We start from the raw sequence: 21,111 nt of genomic DNA on the forward strand, positions 1-21,111 counted from the left end.
TGAAATTAAACACTTACTATAAAGCAGCCAAATGGAGAACATTACACAGCAGCACTGGGCAGTGTAGCTGTGAATTCAGCACTGAGGTGAGAACAATTACTAGAAATCAGTCAAATCGAGAACATTATACAGTAGTACTGAGTAGAGAGTTGATGTGAATTGGATCGCACATCCCATTCCATTGGTCACGACAGAAGTCTGTCGCCGCTGCCTAGGAGAGGGAGTATGGCCTTTTACCTGCTGGTGTCTTTGGCTCTTTAAATTAGCCACGCTGGCGTCATCGTTGCGGCTTTATGCACGTGACATCACGCCAGGCTAATCAAAATTAGAGCCGCAGACGTCAGCAGGTAAGAAGTTCTACTCCCTGTCCTATGCAGCAGCCACGGACCACTGTTGTGGCTGATAGAATGGGAAGTGCAAATAAATTAACATTAACTCAAGTACTGAGCAGTGTAGCTATGAATCCAGCTTTAGGGTGAGATAAAACACTTACTAGAAAATCTGCAACACGTGTATCTGCCATGCTCTCCGCCTTCTACAGGTAGCTGTAATCTAATCCCTCAGTGAGTCGACAATCCAACTTGTTTTTACCAACACTGATTTTAGCAGGTCTCATAAGTGGAAAAAGAAGCAGATTTCGCCAAAAAGATACTTTTATAATGTTTTCTTTATATTGGGGGCTCGGGCAGAGGCTTTTCCTGAGTAAGGTCTTCAGCTTCTGAGTACGTGATGTCCTTCACGCTCTCCCGGTATCTGAGCCGGATTTACCAGATGCCAAATGACACACAAAACGATAACTTTCACAACATATTTATTGGCAGTGGAAAATGCTTCAGTATTTTATTGAAAGAAAGCAATAAATAATACTGTGATAAAAATAGTCCAAAAAAGTCCATAGACTGTACATATATTGTTACATAATCAGAAAGTACACAAACAGGATTAGAAAACAAAAATGTAACAAGGAATCCAAATTTATACATGAAAAAAAAAAAAGAAGGAAAAGACGGTTTATAGAACGTCAACTACAATAAATAATACATTGATATCAAACAGAACAGATTCGTAGGCAAAAGTGTTTTTGTAATGTTTTTTTTCTTCTTTGAACATTACGTCCAAGTAAAAGGGGGAAAAAAATCATCAGGATCACGGCCGAGGTTAGGGGGCAAAATTGGATCCGCGCACAAATCCTAACATTACCCCGGACACGACTTCAGTGCTTCACGGAAGGAAACAAGATCGGGGACGACCTTACAACTGCGGCAAAGAAATCCAGCCAGGGTGCAATGGTCGCCCCAAGAGGTAATCCTGAGATCTGTGCCACCGAATATCGCCGTCTAGCCAGACCCGCGTCTCGATTGTTTCCTCCAGGAAGAAACACAACTCGACTGAAAAGGACAATGAAAACGATAAGGCCTTCAGTATAAAACAGGCTGTAAAGTGACAACCTACAAGATCGGGCAGGAGAGATTGGTCCTTACAGACTCCCTGGACTGATATAAAGCCCGGCCTTATAATATAATATATAGTGTTTTTAAGGCTGGGCAGATGAGGCCAGGGAACATGGTGCCTCCAAAAAGGTATTAGATAAAAGTTCCACTTCTATAGTAAAAACAGCGCCACTCTAGTCTATAGGATGAGCCCCGCGCCGCGGCCCAAGGACAAGCCCGTAAGGACAAGCCCCACGCCGCAGCCCAAGGATGAGCCCGTAAGGACGAGCCCCACGCCGCAGCCCAAGGACGAGCCCGTAAGGACAAGCCCCGCGCCGCAGCCCAAGGACGAGCCCTTAAGGACAAGCCCAAGGACGAGTCTAAGCTGTGAATCGACCTGTTAAAGGGCCTGCCAATCACTTGATGAATGGGTGAAGTCGTTTTTTAAGCTTGCTTAAACATACTAGTTCTCGACAGCGCATTGTCCGCTTTTACCAGTACCTGTGCTGTCGAGAACAATAACCTTTTGTGCGCAGAATTCTGTTACTAATGATCGTTCTGTGCACATGAAAGTGCAGTCGAGCAGTCTAATAAAACCGCGTTCTCCCTTTAAGTAGCTGATTAGCGGTCACTTGACGGGTGCAATGCAGCTTCACTGTAGTACCAAGAACAGACTGTAGACGAGAGTGGCGCTGTTTTTTAGAATAAAACAAAGCCCTTTTTATTATCCTACCTTTAAATGTAGTTATGGCTTTTTCTGATATTACAGGACATAAAAAGAATATATGTTACGTTAAAACTGTTAACCCAACGTAACAAAAAAAAAAAAAAAAAAAAAAAAAAAAAAGAATAAGAATAAGAATAAGAGTACGCTCTTTTCCCCCCTCCTATTAAGTCCGACCAGGAGATAAATGAACCAACGTAGACCGGGTAAATCATTCTAAGGATTGTGGAAGGCTGGGGACACTTCACAATCTTGTACCAGATCAACAGATTTTCTGAATGACTGTACAAATACAATAATAAAAAAAAAATTTACACAGAAAAAAAAAAGCGTTTGTCATCTCATTATGAAATATACCCATAAATTACAATACTAGAATCATTTACAGAGCCCCCCCGGTGATTAGCAAGGACTCGCCTGGAGTTACAGTACATTCAGTAAGAAGGAGGGATAACGGCGGACAGATAGGAGGATGAACGAGGAGACGTGGAAAATGAAGTACGAAAAAAAAAAAATATGACAAAAACGACGGTTAAAATTCTAAAATATTTCTCCTATCTATAATTTTTACTCGCTAAATTTAAAAACTCTGTATTAAAATATCTCAAAAGTGTCTGAACAGCTTGATTTGTACGGAGAAGTCGGCAAGGACTGGAAATGTGGAATCGAGAAGGATTCAGATGTTGCATATTCATCTGTAGAAGTAATGAGGGTAAACTGCAGAGGAGAGAATAAGAGGGAAATTAGACATCTGTGCAACTAATTATTGAAGAGCGTGAATACTTTTGCAACCACTTTTTTTTTTTTTTTTCTTTTAATTTACCGCATCTTAGATAAAAGAACTATGCAAATTAACCTGAATACAAAATACATAACTTTTGTGTCTGCGTCTCCACGGTAACAGACTACAAACAAACCTCGTGTGTAGTCAGATCCTAATGCATTTCATCTGCCTCCTCCACTACTAAATCATTAAAGGGGTTGTTGAGCTTCATAAAAAAAATATATATGGGTCCAATGATGCTTGCACCTTAAAGGGAATGTGTTAACAAAGGACGAGCTATTGTTTAAAATTGGGGTTTTCTTTAACCCTTTCACCGCCGGGCGATTTTCCTTTTTTTTTTTTTCTTCCCAGAGCCATAACATTTTTATTTTTCAGTCAATATAGCTGTATGAGGGTTTGTTTGTTTTTGTGGGACGAGTTGTACTTTTGAATGACATCATTGATTTTACCATATGGTGTACTGGAAAATTGGAGAAAAAAAAAATTCAAGTGTGGTGAAATTGAAAAAAAAAAGTGAAATGATTGATAGCGGCATTCAACTGGCTAACAGCCGCGGGTGGATCTCAGATCCACCCACAACTGTTAGAGGCACTTGATGGCTGATTTAATAAACCATCAAGTGCAGGGAAAGATGTGGGCCCAGTGCCGGAGCCTGCATCAAAGGCAGGGGCACGACTGATGACATAAATATAAGTCATCGGGTGTGAATGGGTTAACGTGTTTTTGTTTTTTTTGCACTACAGCGATCAACGCATCAATGTGGAGCTGCCTCATAAATGATTGTCCTCCAATGAAGCTATAAAATAAGGGAGATGGCCCCTTTCTGTAATGAAGCTGGTCGGGCAATCAATCAATCATGTATTTCCCCCCCTGCAATGGTGGAAGATGCCGATATTCTCAGCAGCTTTTCATTCAGGCTCATAGATGAGGATCCTGGAGCAGGACGCTCTAACAGGACGTACAGAAAGAAGACGTCTTATAGATTTCCAACAGCCCATATCCACGACCATCACTTGTAAATGGAGGGACAAAAGCAAGTGACCTACAAGCACATGTGGCCCAGGGTTATCCCAAAAGAATCCTACACATTTGATGGGATGAAATCTCAGGGAATCCCACGACACAGAACTAATTGACTTCCATGTAGCATTTCCTGCAAAATGGTTCGGACAGACCTCAAAGAAGAGAGACCTCGGACCATGAATATGTGATAAGGACTGAGTGGCGGTGGCCGAGGAGGTTCACGGGGTGACCCCAATGTGGAGAACACTTACCGACAGACACCGTTAGCAGGAGTATGTCCTAATTGTGGCTGAATCCAGTCTTTGTATTCCAGACACATTGCCTATTAATAACCATAAGAGACGTGCAAAAAAAACACGACATGCAGTTAGTGTAAAGTTAAACATGTGAGAAACGTTCAGATATTAAACTAAGCTGAAGCAGACCCCCCCCCAAAATAAAGGGGGGCACCGATCACTCACCGTAATAATCACACAGACCTAATAATGGTAGTCACTGATCAGACATTCACTGGCTACGGGGGCAACTGACTGATTATTGAGGGTCCAGCTCCTGGCAAAAAAACAAGATTTTGCAGAGGAAATCTGTGGCCCGGCATTTACCCTTCAGCATCTTTGTACCACATGCTCGGCGGCTCTTAAAAATGGCAGCCTGTGTGATACGACGACATCTCGTGGCCGCTAGAATCAGGGCTCGCTGTTCCAAATTATTGAGGGGGGTGGACACCCCCTTTATGGAGTCCATATGCAGTCAGAGCAAATCTGGAACTGGTGATGCTCTCAATGCAATCACAAGTCATTTTGACATCGGACAGCAGATGATCATTCCTTAGATTAGGAATCCTCTACCACCTACATCATCCCTTTTGGGTTAAGGTTAAGAAAACATGGAGTCGGTTAAGAAAAAAACAGAAAACACGATAAGGTGTTATGGAGTAACCCATGCACCAACCAACCGCACACGTCCGACCATGCTCGGCAATCACAGAAGGGTTAATGATCAAGCGGTCCTACCGTCCATTTGCATTTTCTTTGGCTGCATAGAAGGTGAAGACATTGAGGAGTTGACTCTGAAGTTGGCGGGTAGCGTCTCCGCAGAGCCGGCGCTGAGCCCTCGCACATCCTTTGGTCGGAATTTCTTTCGCCACGACGGGGCCCGTCTAAAGCTTTTATCGTCGTCCTGTAAAAGCGGAAAGCTGGTGTCAGCGGAGGCATCAGACAATGGACGACCATGTCAATTTGGGAAATTAACCCCAGTAATAATACGCACCAGGTCGGAAAGGCCGGTTCAGCGGGGGCTCCGGTGCTGAGCCCGCACTGAATCGGGCACATGTCAGCTGATTCTTACAGCTGACATGTGCCAGCAACAGCCACAGCCACGGGTAGAATCTCAATCCACCCGCGGCTGTTAACTAGTTAAATGCCGCTGTCAATCTCTGACAGCGGCACTTAACTCGCGCTTCCGGGAAGCGCGTCCTAGGCCCCGCCCATCTGTGACACCGTCACGTGATTGTGGGTTACCAATGGGTGGGCATGACAACCCAGGGTTTGCAGCAGACCCCTGTGGTTGTCATGTCTCAATTGCTATGAGCGCCACCCAGTGGTCAGCGCTCATAGCAAGTGAGCATTTCTCCTGCATACAGGCAATCTGCTCATGGCCTGCATGCAGTAGAAGCAATCAGACTACTGCTGCTTCTAGTCTCCTATGGAGACTATTGAAGAATGCAGTAAGTGTAAAACATCTGATCTACCCCAAAATAGTATCAATAAAAACGTCAGATCGGTGCGTAAAAAATAAGCCCTCACCCAGCCCCAGATCCCGAAAAATGGAGACGCTATGGTTCTTGGAAAATGGCGCTTTTTTTTTTTTTTAATAGCAAAACTTTGGATTTTTTTTTCACCACTTAAATAAACAATAACCTGTACATGTTTGGTGTCTACGAACTCGGAATGACTTGGGAGAATAATAATGGCAGGACAGTTTTAGCAATCAGTGAACATGGGAAAAAAAGGACCCAAAAAACAACTGTGGAATTGCATATTTTTTTTTTGCAATTTCACCACACTTGGAATTTTTTTTCCCCGTTTTCCAGCACACGATATGGTAAAACCAGTGGTGTCGTTAAAAAGTACAACTCGTCCCGCAAAAAAATAAGCCCTAACATGGCCATAGTAACCAAAAAATAAAAAAGCTATGGATCTGGGAAGAAGGGGAGCAAAAAAATGAAAACGCAAAAACAGAAAAACCCAAGGTCGTTAAGGGGTTAAAGACTGATTCCCCCCCATAGTTTTTCTCCTGCACAGCGGCACTCCTCATTTAACCCCTTCCTGCAGTGGCCAATTTTAGTTTTGTTCTTTTCCCCTCCACTTCTTTCAAGAACTTTCCATATCCAGATAATGGCTGCTTGTTGTTGTTTTGCTGTTGGGCGTATTGTAGTTTTGAATGGCACCAATAACTTATATCATATAATGTAGTGAAAAAGGGGGGAAAAAAAAAAGCAATTTCGCTATTCTTTTTTTGGGGTGTGATTTTCCAGCTCTGTTATTGAGATGCTAAACTATTTATTTTTTAAAGTGGTGATAAAAAAAACAAAAAAAAAAACACATGTAAAGATTTACATATGTAAAAAGAAAAAAATTGGTTTGTGTTTCCATTTTTGAGACCATTCTGTACCCTTTTGGGATGCATAAAACCGAGTAATAATATAACTTCCTATAGTGAAAATCCCTTTTACTGTAATGTGATGAGGACATGTGTTCAATTTTTATAACCCCCCCACAATAATATACACGCGGTATAACATACATCATCGAATCTCCTTTCCGTTCCTCTTATGAGAAGGTTGTTGAATTCCCGCTCCAACACTGAACGTGCCTGAAATAAGAGAAGGGAGACTGCGGTCACCGGCCCGTACCTCAATGGCGCCCCCTACGGGGTTCAGCGTCGCTGTGAAGTCCGGCTCACCTGTGTGTTCTGAGTGGGGATCTGTAGCAGCAGACCCAACGTGTTGTGATCGAACGTCTCGTCTAAGGCAATCAGGGCACCGTGAACGCCGCTCTCCAGGAGGTTATTTGCATATTCTTTAAGCCCGATGGATAAAACCCAGTTGATGACCCGTTCATTGCTCCAAACCAGGACATCTGCAAGAAGAAACGAGACGGCAGACATTTATATGGTGAATGGATTTCCCTGCACAAATCTAGAAGCCACAAAAGCAAACGTCCCTCTACTGTATATGGGGAGTCCATGAGACAGGACCTCTGGACAGTCGGCATGTAATATCACCATATACGTCTGGATGTGTAAAATAAAAGCAGATCATAATGCCCAAAATAATATCAGTATCCAAATATTATGACCACGTGTACCCTTATAATACCGCCAAATATGAGTCATGTATTACTGCCATGCAAGGGTCAATAATATCGCTAATCCAATGCCCAAATAATCCCGTGTCCATATAGCTCTGCTTATATGGCTCATAAAATAATGCCAGAAAAATGCCAGAATATCCCGTTCCTGAGATTTCTGTTCTCGGGCGGTAGAACGGTCAATAGCCCTGTATATGGCCCAAGCAAAAAGCTACAAGAAACTGCTACTGAGTTGCCCGCGGGGCATGTAAAAATCATTTGGAATTGTGGGTATGAACTGCGGGATGTGCACATTGTGTCCTGGTGCGATCTACACTCTCACTCGTGCAGGGCATCCCTCGTGCAGGGCATCCCTCGTGCAGGGCATCCCTCGTGCAGGGCATCCCTCGTGCAGGGCATCCCTCGTGCAGGGCATCCCTCGTGCAGGGCATCCCTCATGCAGGGTATTCCTCCTACCTGTACTTTCGCTCTGACTTTCCTCCCGTCGCTTCTCCAGCTCTTTCCTGTCGTAGTTCAGCCTCCGTAAGCACATGATGCCGCACTGGAAACTGTTCCTATGTGTAGAAAAGGAGAATTCGGGTGTTTTTTTTTTTCTTTGCATGATGATGTCACCGATGATGTTATATCTTACCTGTGGAAGCTGTCCACCATTTTTAATTGCCCGCGGAGATCCTTCTTGGTTAGATGGTCCAGCATCCTGGCATCAACAAGGCACTCCATGAAATAACTGCGATATTGGGGCAACCCCAGGCTGGGCAGCCACTCGTTCCCAATCCACTCGTGGTTCATATCCCCGTAGGCCAAAGTCTGGGGGGGACAGGGAAGCGTTAGCATGGGGGCCCTTCCCTTGAGCCGGCGTCTGACAAGCGTATTACGGGTACAAGTCTGTCAAATCGCGGGGTTAAGGACTCGACAGAGGTCTGGATCCTTAGACCCGGATGGGCTGTGCCCGCAATGTGCTAGTCCCAAACCGGCCCAAGTCAATGAAGTCATTAAAATGTGAACGCCAATCATGGCAGCGAAAAATCACTGGTTATATAGATATAAAAGCCGGGGCTCCAAAGTGACAGGACGTCACCGCAATACACGGCACGATCATTACATCGCCAAAAAAGTTGTAGACGACCTTTTAAACATTGCAAAAAGGCCGAAATGGTCTGAGAGGGGGGAATACGGCCCCCACGAGTCGGAGTAAAGACTTATAAAAACGATCAGTGATCCCATGATCCAACAGCCCCCCTTTAAAGACGTGAGCACCGCGGAGCCAGAGCCTAAAGGTGTGAAATATTCCCCAGGTTCTTGCCGTATCCCCGGTGGTTTTAATGTGCAGATTTTATATGTGGAAGCCTTTAAGGGGTAATGCGGATGAAATCACACGCGTCGTGTTATATCATCACTTCAGTGACTATATCACGTGAAGTCACCAGACTTATCAGTAAATACTTGGCCTTTCTATAAAAAACTCAGTCATCGATTCTTAGAACTCGGCGTTACGTCATTCCTCTTTTCACCCTCCTGGAAATATACGGACAAACTGACAAGAGGATATTACCGCTCCCCTCATCAACGGGAGAGATACTAAACACTCAAACACGGTTTAATCACAAAGTCCCCATGCCAGACATTCCCTTCTAGCCAGAAGAATTGAAAGTTGTCAATTCCAGGAGGAATAACAGAGGAAAGGCACAAAACAGAATCCTAGAATAAAGACCGTTCAAAAAATATCTTAAGAGAAAATTCTCAGGGATATCCATCTAATGTGGAGCCCACTGACTGCCTGCAGGTATTGCACAGGGGCGCGACTGCCGCCACCGACGGGCACCGTAAAGGGGCGCGACGGCCGCCACCGACGGGCACCGTAAAGGGGCGCGACGGCCGCCACCGACGGGCACCGTAAAGGGGCGCGACGGCCGCCACCGACGGGCACCGTAAAGGGGCGCGACGGCCGCCACCGACGGGCACCGTACAGGGGCGCGACGGGCACCGTACAGGGGCGCGACGGGCACCGTACAGGGGCGCGACGGGCACCGTACAGGGGCGCGACGGGCACCGTACAGGGGCGCGACGGGCACCGTACAGGGGCGCGACGGGCACCGTACAGGGGCGCGACGGCCGCCACCGATAGATCAGGGGCGCAACAGACACCGGCCATGCACAATACCTGCCTAGTGCTGACGGACGCACTTTATGTGGAAGGGAAAGGTGTTGGATAACCCCTTTAACATCGGCCTCGTGTGGCGAGTTCCCGGGGACTTTACCTTGCATGCGCGCTCGTCTTATGTCAGATATTGGCACAGTAGATCACAATGCAAAATCAGAATTTATGCAAAAGGTATTGATGACTAATCTGAGACTAAACACTGATTAGCAAAGAGCGAAAAAAAAGGCATATATTAGTGAAAAAGCTCAAACCTGAGCCCAGCTCCCCTCCTCATCGTCCTGGGGTTACGTAGTTAGGAAAGCAAAAGAATACAGAGAGTTAGTCAGCCGGATGAATGGGATTACCGGTCACTCCATGCAGCACACAGGATGCACATGCAATTGGGAAAAACATAGAACCAGTCAGGAACCTCTGATGCTCGGGGGGCTCGTTGCCCACTAACCCACATTGTACTGCTGGATACTTCTCCTTTGTCGCTGTACATTCCCATTACAAACCCCTGCCCCCGTTCCCATGTATATGGGGGTCCCTCCACAGCACCCAGAAGTGTCACGTGGCCGCAGCTAGAGGACCCCCCCCAAGATCACCAAGAGGTTCTCTGGTTTCTATTATTCTTCCAAAATAACCCTTTCAGTGCTGGGCAGAGTGTTGATAACTTAAAGAGTAGTAACCATCGTTTTCATTTTTATTTCATACATCAATAGTACACGTGAAGATCAGCAATTTTGTAATAGAGAAATCTTCTTTTTCCTCCTGGACTGAACGTTATCCCTCTCAATTCACGAGTAAAATCATCTGCATTTAGTGAAGACAAGATTATTATTTTCCCATTACTAGATTAGGAGATGACAGTTGGTGCTTGCAAAATTCTATGGAGGGGGAGGAGCTAGAGACCGACACAAACATTCCGCTTCAAGTTCTTCTGAAACCACAGTTACACTTCTCCAAAGAACTTTATGAGCACCAACTGTTATCTCCTATCTCAGTAATGGGAAAAATCTAGAGATACATTTTGTCTTTGAATTAAGGGTTTTGAGAACGATTAGTCATAGAATGCTAGAATGGTAGAGTTGGAGGGGACTTCCAGGGTCCTGGTGTCCAACCCCCTGATTAATGCAGGATTCACAGGATTCCAGCCTCTGTGTGAAGACTTCCATTGAAGGAGAACTCACCACCTCTCGTGGCCGCCTGTTCCACTCATTGATCACCCTCACTGTCAAAAAAGTTTTTTCTCGTATCTAATCTATCTTCTCCCTTTCAGTTTCATCCCATTGGTTACATTGTGACAGCCCTTCTGATATTTGTAGATAGCTATTAAGTCTCCTCTCAGTCTTCTCTTTTGAAAGCTAAACATTCCCAGATCCTTTAACCGTTCCTCATAGGACATAGTTTGCAGTCCGCTCACCATCCTGGTCGCTCTTCCCTGAACTTGCTCCAGATTTTTTATGACTTTTTTTAAAATATGGTTCCCAGAACTGGACACAGTATTCCAGATGAGGTCTGACCAAGGAGGAGTAGAGGGGGATAATCACTTCACCTGATCTAGACTCTATGCTTCTCCTAATACATCACAGAACTAGGTTTGCTTGTTTTGCTGCTGCATCACACTGTTGACTCCTGTGCAGTCTGTGATCTATTAGTATACCTAAGTCTTTTCCACACGTGCTGTTGCTCAGTTCTATTCCTCCCATTTTGTAGATGTCATTTTCGTTTTTCTTGCCCAGAATTAGAATCGTGCATTTCTCCCTGTTATATACCATTCTATTACTTGACTGCCCATTGTTCAAAGCTCATCAAGATCCTTCTGAATCTTTTCTCTGTCTTCTCTGGTGTTATCTATCCCCCCTAGCTTTGCATCGTCGGCAAATTTGATTAGTTTACCTTCAGTTCCCTTATCTAGATCATTTATAAAAATGGTGAACACCACTGAGGCCAGGACAGAGTCTTGTGGTACCCCACTTGAAACACACTTCCAATTGGCTGAGCAACCATTTATTACCACTCTGAGTACGACCACTGAGCCAGTTATGAATCCACCTAACCGTAGCCTTGTCAATCCCATACTTGGTCATTTTTTCAATAAGAATAGTACAAGTTACTTTATCAAATGCTTTGCTGAAGTCGAAATATACTGTATCTACTGCATTTCCCTTATCCACCAAGTCAGTGATTCCATCATAGAAGGAAATTAGATTAGTCTGGTATGACTTGTTTGCTACAAATCCATGCTGGCTCTGGTTAATTACTGCATGTACTTCAATACATATTGTTTAATAATTTGTTCAAAGATCTTTCCTGGTATAGAAGTAAGGCTCACTGGCCTGTCATTTCCTAGCTCCAACTTCTTTCCTTTTTTGAAAATAGGGACAACATTTGCCCTGTCCAATCTTCTGGGACTTTTCCTGTTCTGCAGGAATTTTCAAAGATTTTAGCTAGTAGTTTTGCAATTTCCTCTGCTATCTCATTCAGTACCCTGGGATGTAAATCAGCTAAGTGTTCCCTTCCCTATCTCTGTCTATAGATAGTGTGGATTATTTTATTCCTTCGATAGCACAGTGAAGATCAGACCGGGAGGAGAAAGAAGTGGATTTCTCTATTATGTTTTTTTTTTTTTTAAATGAAAATAAAAAACGACGGTTATTTAAGTGTCACCTCCGCCAAACACTTCTAGGGATAAATGAAGAAAGACGCAAACCTAAAAGTAAAGAAAACTAAAAGGAGAACATCTGAGCCGCTACAAATCCACTCATTGTAAAACTACACAGAGAAGGTCGTGCGTGGCCTCCGGGCGGGGGACACGATGCTACAGACAGGCGGCGGTGCCGGAGACTAACCGTTTGTGGAGAGGCTGTGAGAGTTTCCATCTCTTCGTGTGTTACCCAGACATTTCCCGTGGACTAATACAAGCACATCCAGTGAGAGGGAAGCAGTGAGAGAGGGAAGGTGGCACAATATGTAAGCAACAGGTACATGGTGGAGCAGGAGAAAAGCAAACGCTAAGAGTCTAAGAAGGCAAAAGCGTGAACCTCCGACTAGACGGGGAAAATGCGATAGCGCAGCAGCCGGTGAGCGCCATCGTCCGATTTCTATGGACCGGGCAGAGCGGCGTTTGCTTCCGAGTCGTAGCACGGACCAGGTGCAGGTAGCTCATATTTATGCACTAGGATACAAAGTGCTGCCCATCTCAGAGCAGCCGACAGCAACGTCCACGGCCGGTCCGTGCCGTCATATGAAAGCAGAGTCCGCTATGCAAGTGCATTAGAAAGACGAGGACTCTGCCGACTGCTGCAACATGAGCATTTTTCTATAGAATTGGAGGGAAATGTTAAAGGGAATGTACTGAGGTTGTAAGTAATCACCTATCCACAGGATAAGAAATAAATTACTGATGACTGGGGAGTCTGACCGATCCCGAGAAAGGGGCTCTGCACGGAGAAGGCGCAGCTCTGCTTCATACATTGACTATGTGACTGCTGGAGATAGGTGAGCGCTGTACACCTTTCTCCAGGTATCCTATAGAAAATGAATGGAGTGGAGGGGTGCCTGAACTGGAGCGCTGCTCAGTTCACAGGGGTTCCCAGCAGGGTCCATTTTTGGGATCATGGGTGCCCCAGTGATGAGTGTGTTATCCCCTATTCATATCTTAAAACCTTGGCACAGTCCTTTTAAGATTTGACCAGACAAAAGGTCTACAGAGAAGAACAGCTGGAAACATGACCTGATCCCAGACCCTGGCAAGACAACCCTCCCACCACCACCTCAAAATCCCGCATTAAGATGTAGTAGAATGGTGACACTTGGAGGGGAAAAAGAATAAGAAAATGAATCGGCCATGTAAAAACTTAAAGGGGTATTCCCATCTCCAAGATCCTATCCCAATATGTAGTAGGTGTAATAAGAATATTAGCAAATAACTCCAAGTAGAAATGCAGTATAGTTCTGATTAGCTATGTCACTTACCCCATGTGCAGGGCATTACAGTAGCTTAGGTATCCATGGTTACGACCACTAGCAACTAGCTAACTGTCACTATATGAGTGGTCGTAACCATGGATACCTAAGGTCCTGCAATGACCTACATGAGGCAAAGACATTTTGCTAAATCAGAAAAACTATACTACATTTGTAATTGGAGTGATCAGCTAATATTATTATTACTACACCTACAACATACTGGAGATGGGAATACATCTTTAACAAAAAAGGCTGTTTTGTTTCCAAAAACAGCACCACTCTTGTCCAATAGCGGCATTGCAGCCAATCCCGACTTTTGGTAACAAATCAGTAGTTCATAGGGGGATTAACTTTACAGAACTGGGGTCTTGGGTTGTAGTCTTCCTCCCATATACTATGAGATCGCCCCGTGCGTCTGTACGAGATGGGGGACGATAAGTGATATGTGGATAAATGGATTCGGATCATGTTAGTAGAAGACTCTTTCGGTAAATTTCTAGAACTGAAAAAAAGTCTTGAAAGGCGCAGGTTCTCCCTGTGGAGTAGGAAGGAAGTCTTAAAGGCAATGCTTCCTGGGACAAGTATGCACATTACCTCCCTGCCAAAAAGAAAAAGATTGTCCCTATAGCGCCATCTATAGGTAGTTACAAGGGAACACAGACTTTGGGGGATCCAGGTGATAAAAAAAAAAAAGTGCACAGAAAGACCCCAAAAGCCACTGATAAGATGCTAGGTGGTGGGACTGTGCTGTATATCTCATCTACAGATCAGGGGAGTCCCTCCCGCTTAGAGGGGGTGTATGGATTTCCCCGAGGAAAGTTACTACATTCACGTCTTCTAATGTTCTTACCGTTCTGGACGTTGGAGGAGCGGAGGGGCTGGTTAAGGACATGATCTCTTGGATGGCGAGTCGCAGCTTTAACCTGTGCAAAGGGTTACTGATACCGATCTCCCTCTGGATTTCGGTGTCGGACAGAGCGGACATGATGGCCCCGCTTTTCACATTGGCTCGACACGCAGCCACGTACCAGGCGGGCATCCCGACCCAGAGCTGAGGATGGTAGACAAGGCCATTAATAGTCATGTAGAAGTATACACAGCCATTAAATCTGCCAGAAAGACCCTTACCTCCAACCAAACGACCACGGTCGGCCCGTCCCACTGTGCAAATGGCAGCCCCTGCCGCCGAGCCTCCTCCAACAATTCGTGCCTGCAATGACAGCGCGAGGAGGACGGGGACATTATACACATCCATATACATAGACCGCAGCGTCTGTGTTACATATGCATTAACTGGATTGCCTACAACACGTGACCACTGCAGGCAATCACTGATGTATCTCATTGTCACCTAACAATAGCCCAGTGATTGTCTGCAGCGATCTAAGTAATCAGCTACGCAGCTCTGCTCCTTTCCTGATGAGCAGGCAGAAAGCCATTTCTAGATAAACCACCACTTTACCCCATCCCCGATCTTTAGGACACAATCCGCACCGTCCGGCATCCTCCCTCTGTCACAATTCCAGTATAGCTGCATCTCCTCCAATATAGATATCAGTTCTGCTGAGACTAGTAGTTCCATATGCAATCACCGCCCACGATAGCCACAAGTTTTCCTTGATGACCAGACGTAGAGCGGTTTCTAATTGGGGTATTTTATATAAGGATAAAGGAGTAAAAAAGATCACTTACAAAAAAAAAAATGAAGTACACAAACACGTGGCGCACTAGATTCCACCTGACCCTGGGTTTCGCCTGTCGGCTTCTTCTTGGGGGGAAGCTTTAAGAATAAATCAGCTTTTAGCTCATTTATTATTTTGAGTAGCCAATCATCCGGCAGAGCTGCTTTATGTCTGGTTCTTCTTTAAGGGAGACTTGTGACTGTATTGTTGGCAGTGATCACTTGTGGAACTACTGGTCTCAGCAGAACTGATACAACATCATTGGATGAAGCCCACTGAAACGGAGGATGATGTGGATTCTGCTTTGAAGATGGCAGTTGCAGTAAAGTTGTATTTTATCTGTTTTTATTGTGAAGCGCGTTGGACCACTTCATTGAATTTTGCCTTGCTCCAAGCTCACTGGTGTCCTTGCGGTGGAAGCGGTGATCGCTGTCTGAAAAGAGCAACTGACCACCAGAGATTGGCTCATTAGGTGGACGATCACATTGCTATGTTTGCTGGACACTAGGTGGCGCCATACTGTGTGAGTAAATGTCAGTACTCGTCAGATCAGTCTCTTAAAGAGCTATCGCCTATACATTGGATAGGGAATAACCTCCCAATTGCTGGCGGTCCAACTTCAGGGACCCCCACAGATTGGGAAGTTATCCTCTAGAATACCCCTTTAACAGTAAGTGAACACAATCTGACATGGCAATACCATAGTACATCAGTAGCGTTATTACAGGGGCGTCAAGTCCTGTACAACATTGATCACAGGAGAGATCCTGAAATGACCCCACAGCACTAATAGAAAGGACGGAGAGCAGCTCCAGAGGAGGAGAAGAGAGATGCAAAAGTGACCTATGAGTGGCCAGAGACATGCAAACAGGACCAGAAAGAAGATCATCCGCCACTCAGCCATTGCTCATACTCACCACGATATGATGCTACTACAATACACAGGGGGATAAGCAAAAAAAAAACAACAACCATGAATGCAAAAACACAAATCCTGTTCCCCGAACCATTATATACACACACAACATGAGGGCGCAGAAATGGAGTTTGGCTTTTCAGGTCACTTAGTAGTAGATTAAACGCTAAAATATAAAACTTTTTGCAGCTTCAAATAAAAAAAAGAAACCTCTGAAAAGTTCTGAAACTTTTTAACTTTAAATATGGTAAAATAAAAAACTTTTCGCAGCTTCAAATTATAAAGTTTCAGAACTTTTCAGAAGTTTATTTTTTTTATTTGAAGCTGCAAAAAGTTTATTTTACCATTTTAAAAGTTAAAAAGTTTCAGAACTTTTTTTTTTTTTTTTTAACTACTTTAAAAAAAAAAAAAAAAAGTGTAAACGGGAGAATTCCAGCTTACATCAACAGTCTGAAAACCTGTCAGACCCAACATTTCTCACAGCTGAGGATTTGGTACAATTCAGTAACAAAAAAAAAAAAACTCTCTTGTAAATAAAACAGGCTGGACTATATACATTATATACATTTACCCTCCCAAGAGGAGGGATTCCACTTATGACGTCCATGTCCTCATGATTTACCATCAATTTGGAAGGAAGTATTAACTCTTTAAGCAAAGATGCATTCTTTTTTTAAACTGCAGATATGAAATCAGTTCTTACTTCTTTTGGAGCTTTCGGTTTTTCTCTACTTGTCCTCCAAGCTTTGCAAGTCCGAGGGATTCTTGGGAAGTGCTATCAAATTCTGGAATTCCACCTGGTAATGATATTCAGTCATTTTTTTGTGATCTGTTCTGGTATACAATAAATCCAGATTATCCTCAGGACTACAGCACCCAGCAGAAAGCATTTACATTAACCCTTCACCTTCCCGGCACGTGACCCAAGTGGCCGCTCACCTGCTCCCAGAGACTCTTTGCCCAATTGCCCAGGACGACCCTTCTCTTTTTTGCCGAATAGGCGCCCGATGGATGACTTGATGCCTTTCTTCTTCGGGGCTTTGTTCAGGGAGTCCTGGCTGCTGTTACTGCTGCTGGGATTGCTGACCTGACCGTCCTGCGAGCCTGTGGAGCTGTAAGAGAGCACTCAGTACGGCCGCGGGTCAACACTAATATCAATGTCTCACTATTGCTCCCATAGAAGTAAATGCACTCCCTTTACACATTTATCACGTATTCGCCATATCCCAAGTCCTTCCTTCAATTCAAGGTCAACATGGCTGCCTTCTTCCAAAAAGAGCATCAGGTTGTGTCCAGGTATTGCAGCTGATCTCATGTGAAGGGAAAGGAGAACAGCTGCAATACCAGACATGACCTGCAGCCAGCAGTGGCATGATTTTTGAAAGGTGCCATGTTTTCCTAATTATGGACAACCCCTTTAAATGTCAGCACTGCACTGTATACATAGCTAGCTTTGCAAATCAGCCATATACTGTGACCTAGAAAGATGTCCGACTGACGAGCTTCCTACACGATCTGTCCGATCTCCGGTACGTACTTTCTGATGTCTCGGATGTCCTCGTGGCTCATGGTGTGCAACGCTCCTTTATGAGCTGAACTTAACCGCAAGGATCTGGGTGAGGAGGGAGGAGACGTCTCGCACCGTATTGTCGCTTTGTCATCGCGAGGATCGTCTCTAGTACCTGGAGGCTGAACACACAGAGAGACAGCGCTCAGCACCACATGTCACTAACCAAATATTCTATCTTAGATGTGAAGACAAAACTGGATCTCAAATAATAAAATTATATATAAAGCGAAAAAACAAAAACGGAAATTATATAAATGAATGGAATGATCGCTTGACTCGGTAGTGACACACGCATGCAACAGCACGGCACGATGGAAGGGGAGAAATAACGCAGTATTACCTTTCTACGATATTTCCTTAAATCGCTAGGCTAATAAAGACGTGTAAAGAAAGGAGTTAGTAGGAGGAAGCAAAGGCAAAGCTGAGAAAACCTGTAAAAGAGACGCCCATACAAAGTGCAAAGTAACATCAACATGGGCAGAGAGCTACTGCGTAATAAGTGCAGTCACCGTGTACATACATTACTGATCCCGAGTTACATCCTGTATTATACTCCAGAGCTGCACTCACTATTCTGCTGGTGAAGTCACTGTGTACATACATTACATTACTGATCCTGTACTGATCCTGAGTTATATCCCGTATACAGGAGGTAACTCAGGATCAGTAATGTAATGTATGTACACAGTGACTGCACCAGCAGAATAGTGAGTGCAGCTCTGGAGTATAATACAGGATGTAACTCAGGATCAGTAATGTAATGTATGTACACAGTGACTGCACCAGCAGAATAGTGAGTGCAGCTCTGGAGTATAATACAGGATGTAACTCAGGATCAGTAATGTAATGTATGTACACAGTGACTGCACCAGCAGAATAGTGAGTGCAGCTCTGGAGTATAATACAGGATGTAACTCAGGATCAGTAATGTAATGTATGTACACAGTGACTGCACCAGCAGAATAGTGAGTGCAGCTCTGGAGTATAATACAGGATGTAACTCAGGATCAGTAATGTAATGTATGTACACAGTGAGTGCAGCTCTGGAGTATAATACAGGATGTAACTCAGGATCAGTAATGTAATGTATGTACACAGTGACTGCACCAGCAGAATAGTGAGTGCAGCTCTGGAGTATAATACAGGATGTAACTCAGGATCAGTAATGTAATGTATGTACACAGTGACTGCACCAGCAGAATAGTGAGTGCAGCTCTGGAGTACAATACAGGATGTAACTCAGGATCAGTAATGTAATGTATGTACACAGTGAGTGCAGCTCTGGAGTATAATACAGGATGTAACTCAGGATCAGTAATGTAATGTATGTACACAGTGACTGCACCAGCAGAATAGTGAGTGCAGCTCTGGAGTATAATACAGGATGTAACTCAGGATCAGTAATGTAATGTATGTACACAGTGACTGCACCAGCAGAATAGTGAGTGCAGCTCTGGAGTATAATACAGGATGTAACTCAGGATCAGTAATGTAATGTATGTACACAGTGACTGCACCAGCAGAATAGTGAGTGCAGCTCTGGAGTATAATACAGGATGTAACTCAGGATCAGTAATGTAATGTATGTACACAGTGACTGCACCAGCAGAATAGTGAGTGCAGCTCTGGAGTACAATACAGGATGTAACTCAGGATCAGTAATGTAATGTATGTACACAGTGAGTGCAGCTCTGGAGTATAATACAGGATGTAACTCAGGATCAGTAATGTAATGTATGTACACAGTGACTGCACCAGCAGAATAGTGAGTGCAGCTCTGGAGTATAATACAGGATGTAACTCAGGATCAGTAATGTAATGTATGTACACAGTGACTGCACCAGCAGAATAGTGAGTGCAGCTCCGGAGTATAATACAGGATGTAACTCAGGATCAGTAATGTAATGTATGTACACAGTGACTGCATCAGCAGAATAGTGAGTGCAGCTCTGGAGTATAATACAGGAGGTAACTCAGGATCAGTAATGTAATGTATGTGCACAGTGACTGCACCAGCAGAGTAGGGAGTGCAGCTCTGAAGTATAATACAGAATAAAGTTTGCTATCTGTATAGTTTAGCAGCTGACAATAGGGACAGACACATTCCGTAAACCTGCAGGATATGTACACACTTTCCTCCACTAAAATGAAGAGTCCGTGGACATCAAACAGGGAATGATCTCAAGAAAAATTTTCAGAGCAAAGACCAATCACCGTAAGAAGCAGGATTAGCACGACTGGCATAATAGTCCAGAGAACAGACAATAATAACGTCCACGCTTTGCAGACTCTGTTCACATCAATGGAGCGGAGCTGCAATACCAGACACAACCATGGATGGGTGTGGCGCTATTTCTTATAGAAAACGACAATGTTTCAGTCCTAATGTAAAACCCCATATAACAGGACACAAACTGGACGGTGTGGACTACACAACCCAGCATCCTGCATATAAGGAACTTACCAAGGTCATGACACCTAGCCTGTCCACTTCACGGGCCGGGCTGTGTGGGATTCTTCTGGGGGTGGACCGTCCACTACCGGGAGGGGACGACCCGGAGAGGGATGTTCCGGTGAGCGAGGGAGGGATAGACGTCATGGACCTGAAGTGGCCGATGTTGTCTAAACTTCCACTGCCCACCCGGGACTCGATCTCCTCGGCTCTCTGCTCTGTGTTTTCCTTCTCCTCTTGTATTAACCTGAGAACAAGAAATCAGCTGTCACGTACGCGGGGAGACAGAGTAGATCTAGGGTTGTACTCAAGGGTCGCAACAGCAGTCGGTTTGGTGCAATGGAGGCCCTCATCCATTGGGCCGATCAGATGAGCAACGGATCATAATCATAGGATATACCTGATTTCCTTATTAATGGCGTCCAACTGTTCCTGCAGCATTACAGCGAGGGTCTGCGCGTCGGCCTGGCCGCACGGAGAAAGGAGGTCTACGGAGCTGAATATGGTGTCTCGGTCGTCCTCCATGTCAGAGATATCCACGTCGCTTTCGAATGCTTGTGCGACATTGGCCAGGACATTGGCCTGCTGGGCTCGCTCCCAGTCCTGCTCATTCAGAGTCTGTACCTGTAAAAGCAAAAAACGAGCGGCTGAATGGACAAGCGTAGGGGGCGATGGATAAAATACAAAACAGAAGAAAGAAGGAAAAATGCAATGCACTCAGACTGCAGGGGGCGACACTTACGTGCTGAGAACGCAGATCCAGAGAGTGAAGGGGAGAAAGAGAAAACACGGAATTTAGATAAAAGTAACGTCACGTGATGGGAAATGCAACGTCCACAACAAACAGCGGAAAGTGCACAGAAAAGACAAAAACTACCGCACCCCTGGAGACACTAATACAGACTTATAGAGCACCGTTCCTCTGTTAGACCTCCTGGAAAAGTAAAAATGTCCTAAAACAGTCTCGTCAGGGGAGGAGACACATTCTCTTTAAAAGTTTACCGGCGACATCAGAAACCTTTTGACTTTAAATTTTAGTCATCG

At 44.6% G+C, this 21,111-nt stretch overlaps 1 protein-coding gene across 8 annotated transcripts in view; it reads right to left on the reverse strand.

The window, feature by feature from the left end:
* Positions 1–794: 794 nt before the first annotated feature.
* Positions 795–21,111, reverse strand: part of PPFIA1 (PTPRF interacting protein alpha 1) — a 53,021-nt gene continuing 32,704 nt past the window's right edge. For 2 of the 8 annotated variants that reach the window (XM_073658811.1, XM_073658818.1), the window contains 17 exons: positions 20,468–20,691; positions 20,080–20,314; positions 17,956–17,985; positions 17,583–17,734; positions 16,985–17,157; positions 16,749–16,842; positions 14,576–14,657; positions 14,298–14,498; positions 12,328–12,390; positions 9,745–9,771; positions 7,964–8,139; positions 7,789–7,886; positions 6,926–7,101; positions 6,767–6,835; positions 4,975–5,140; positions 4,213–4,283; positions 795–2,871 (listed from right to left, as the gene is read on the reverse strand). In XM_073658811.1, the coding sequence (XP_073514912.1) occupies positions 4,225–4,283; positions 4,975–5,140; positions 6,767–6,835; positions 6,926–7,101; positions 7,789–7,886; positions 7,964–8,139; positions 9,745–9,771; positions 12,328–12,390; positions 14,298–14,498; positions 14,576–14,657; positions 16,749–16,842; positions 16,985–17,157; positions 17,583–17,734; positions 17,956–17,985; positions 20,080–20,314; positions 20,468–20,691 (2,025 nt within the window). In that variant the 3' untranslated portion in view covers positions 795–2,871; positions 4,213–4,224. The remainder of the gene's footprint in view (positions 2,872–4,212; positions 4,284–4,974; positions 5,141–6,766; positions 6,836–6,925; positions 7,102–7,788; positions 7,887–7,963; positions 8,140–9,744; positions 9,772–12,327; positions 12,391–14,297; positions 14,499–14,575; positions 14,658–16,748; positions 16,843–16,984; positions 17,158–17,582; positions 17,735–17,955; positions 17,986–20,079; positions 20,315–20,467; positions 20,692–21,111) is intronic. The other 6 variants (XM_073658813.1, XM_073658814.1, XM_073658812.1 and 3 more) reach the window with 6 other exon arrangements.

Source organism: Phyllobates terribilis, unplaced genomic scaffold (genome assembly GCF_046119375.1).
Source record: "Phyllobates terribilis strain yellow unplaced genomic scaffold, ASM4611937v1 Scaffold_13__5_contigs__length_258822181, whole genome shotgun sequence".
NCBI classification, from domain to species: domain Eukaryota; kingdom Metazoa; phylum Chordata; class Amphibia; order Anura; family Dendrobatidae; genus Phyllobates; species Phyllobates terribilis.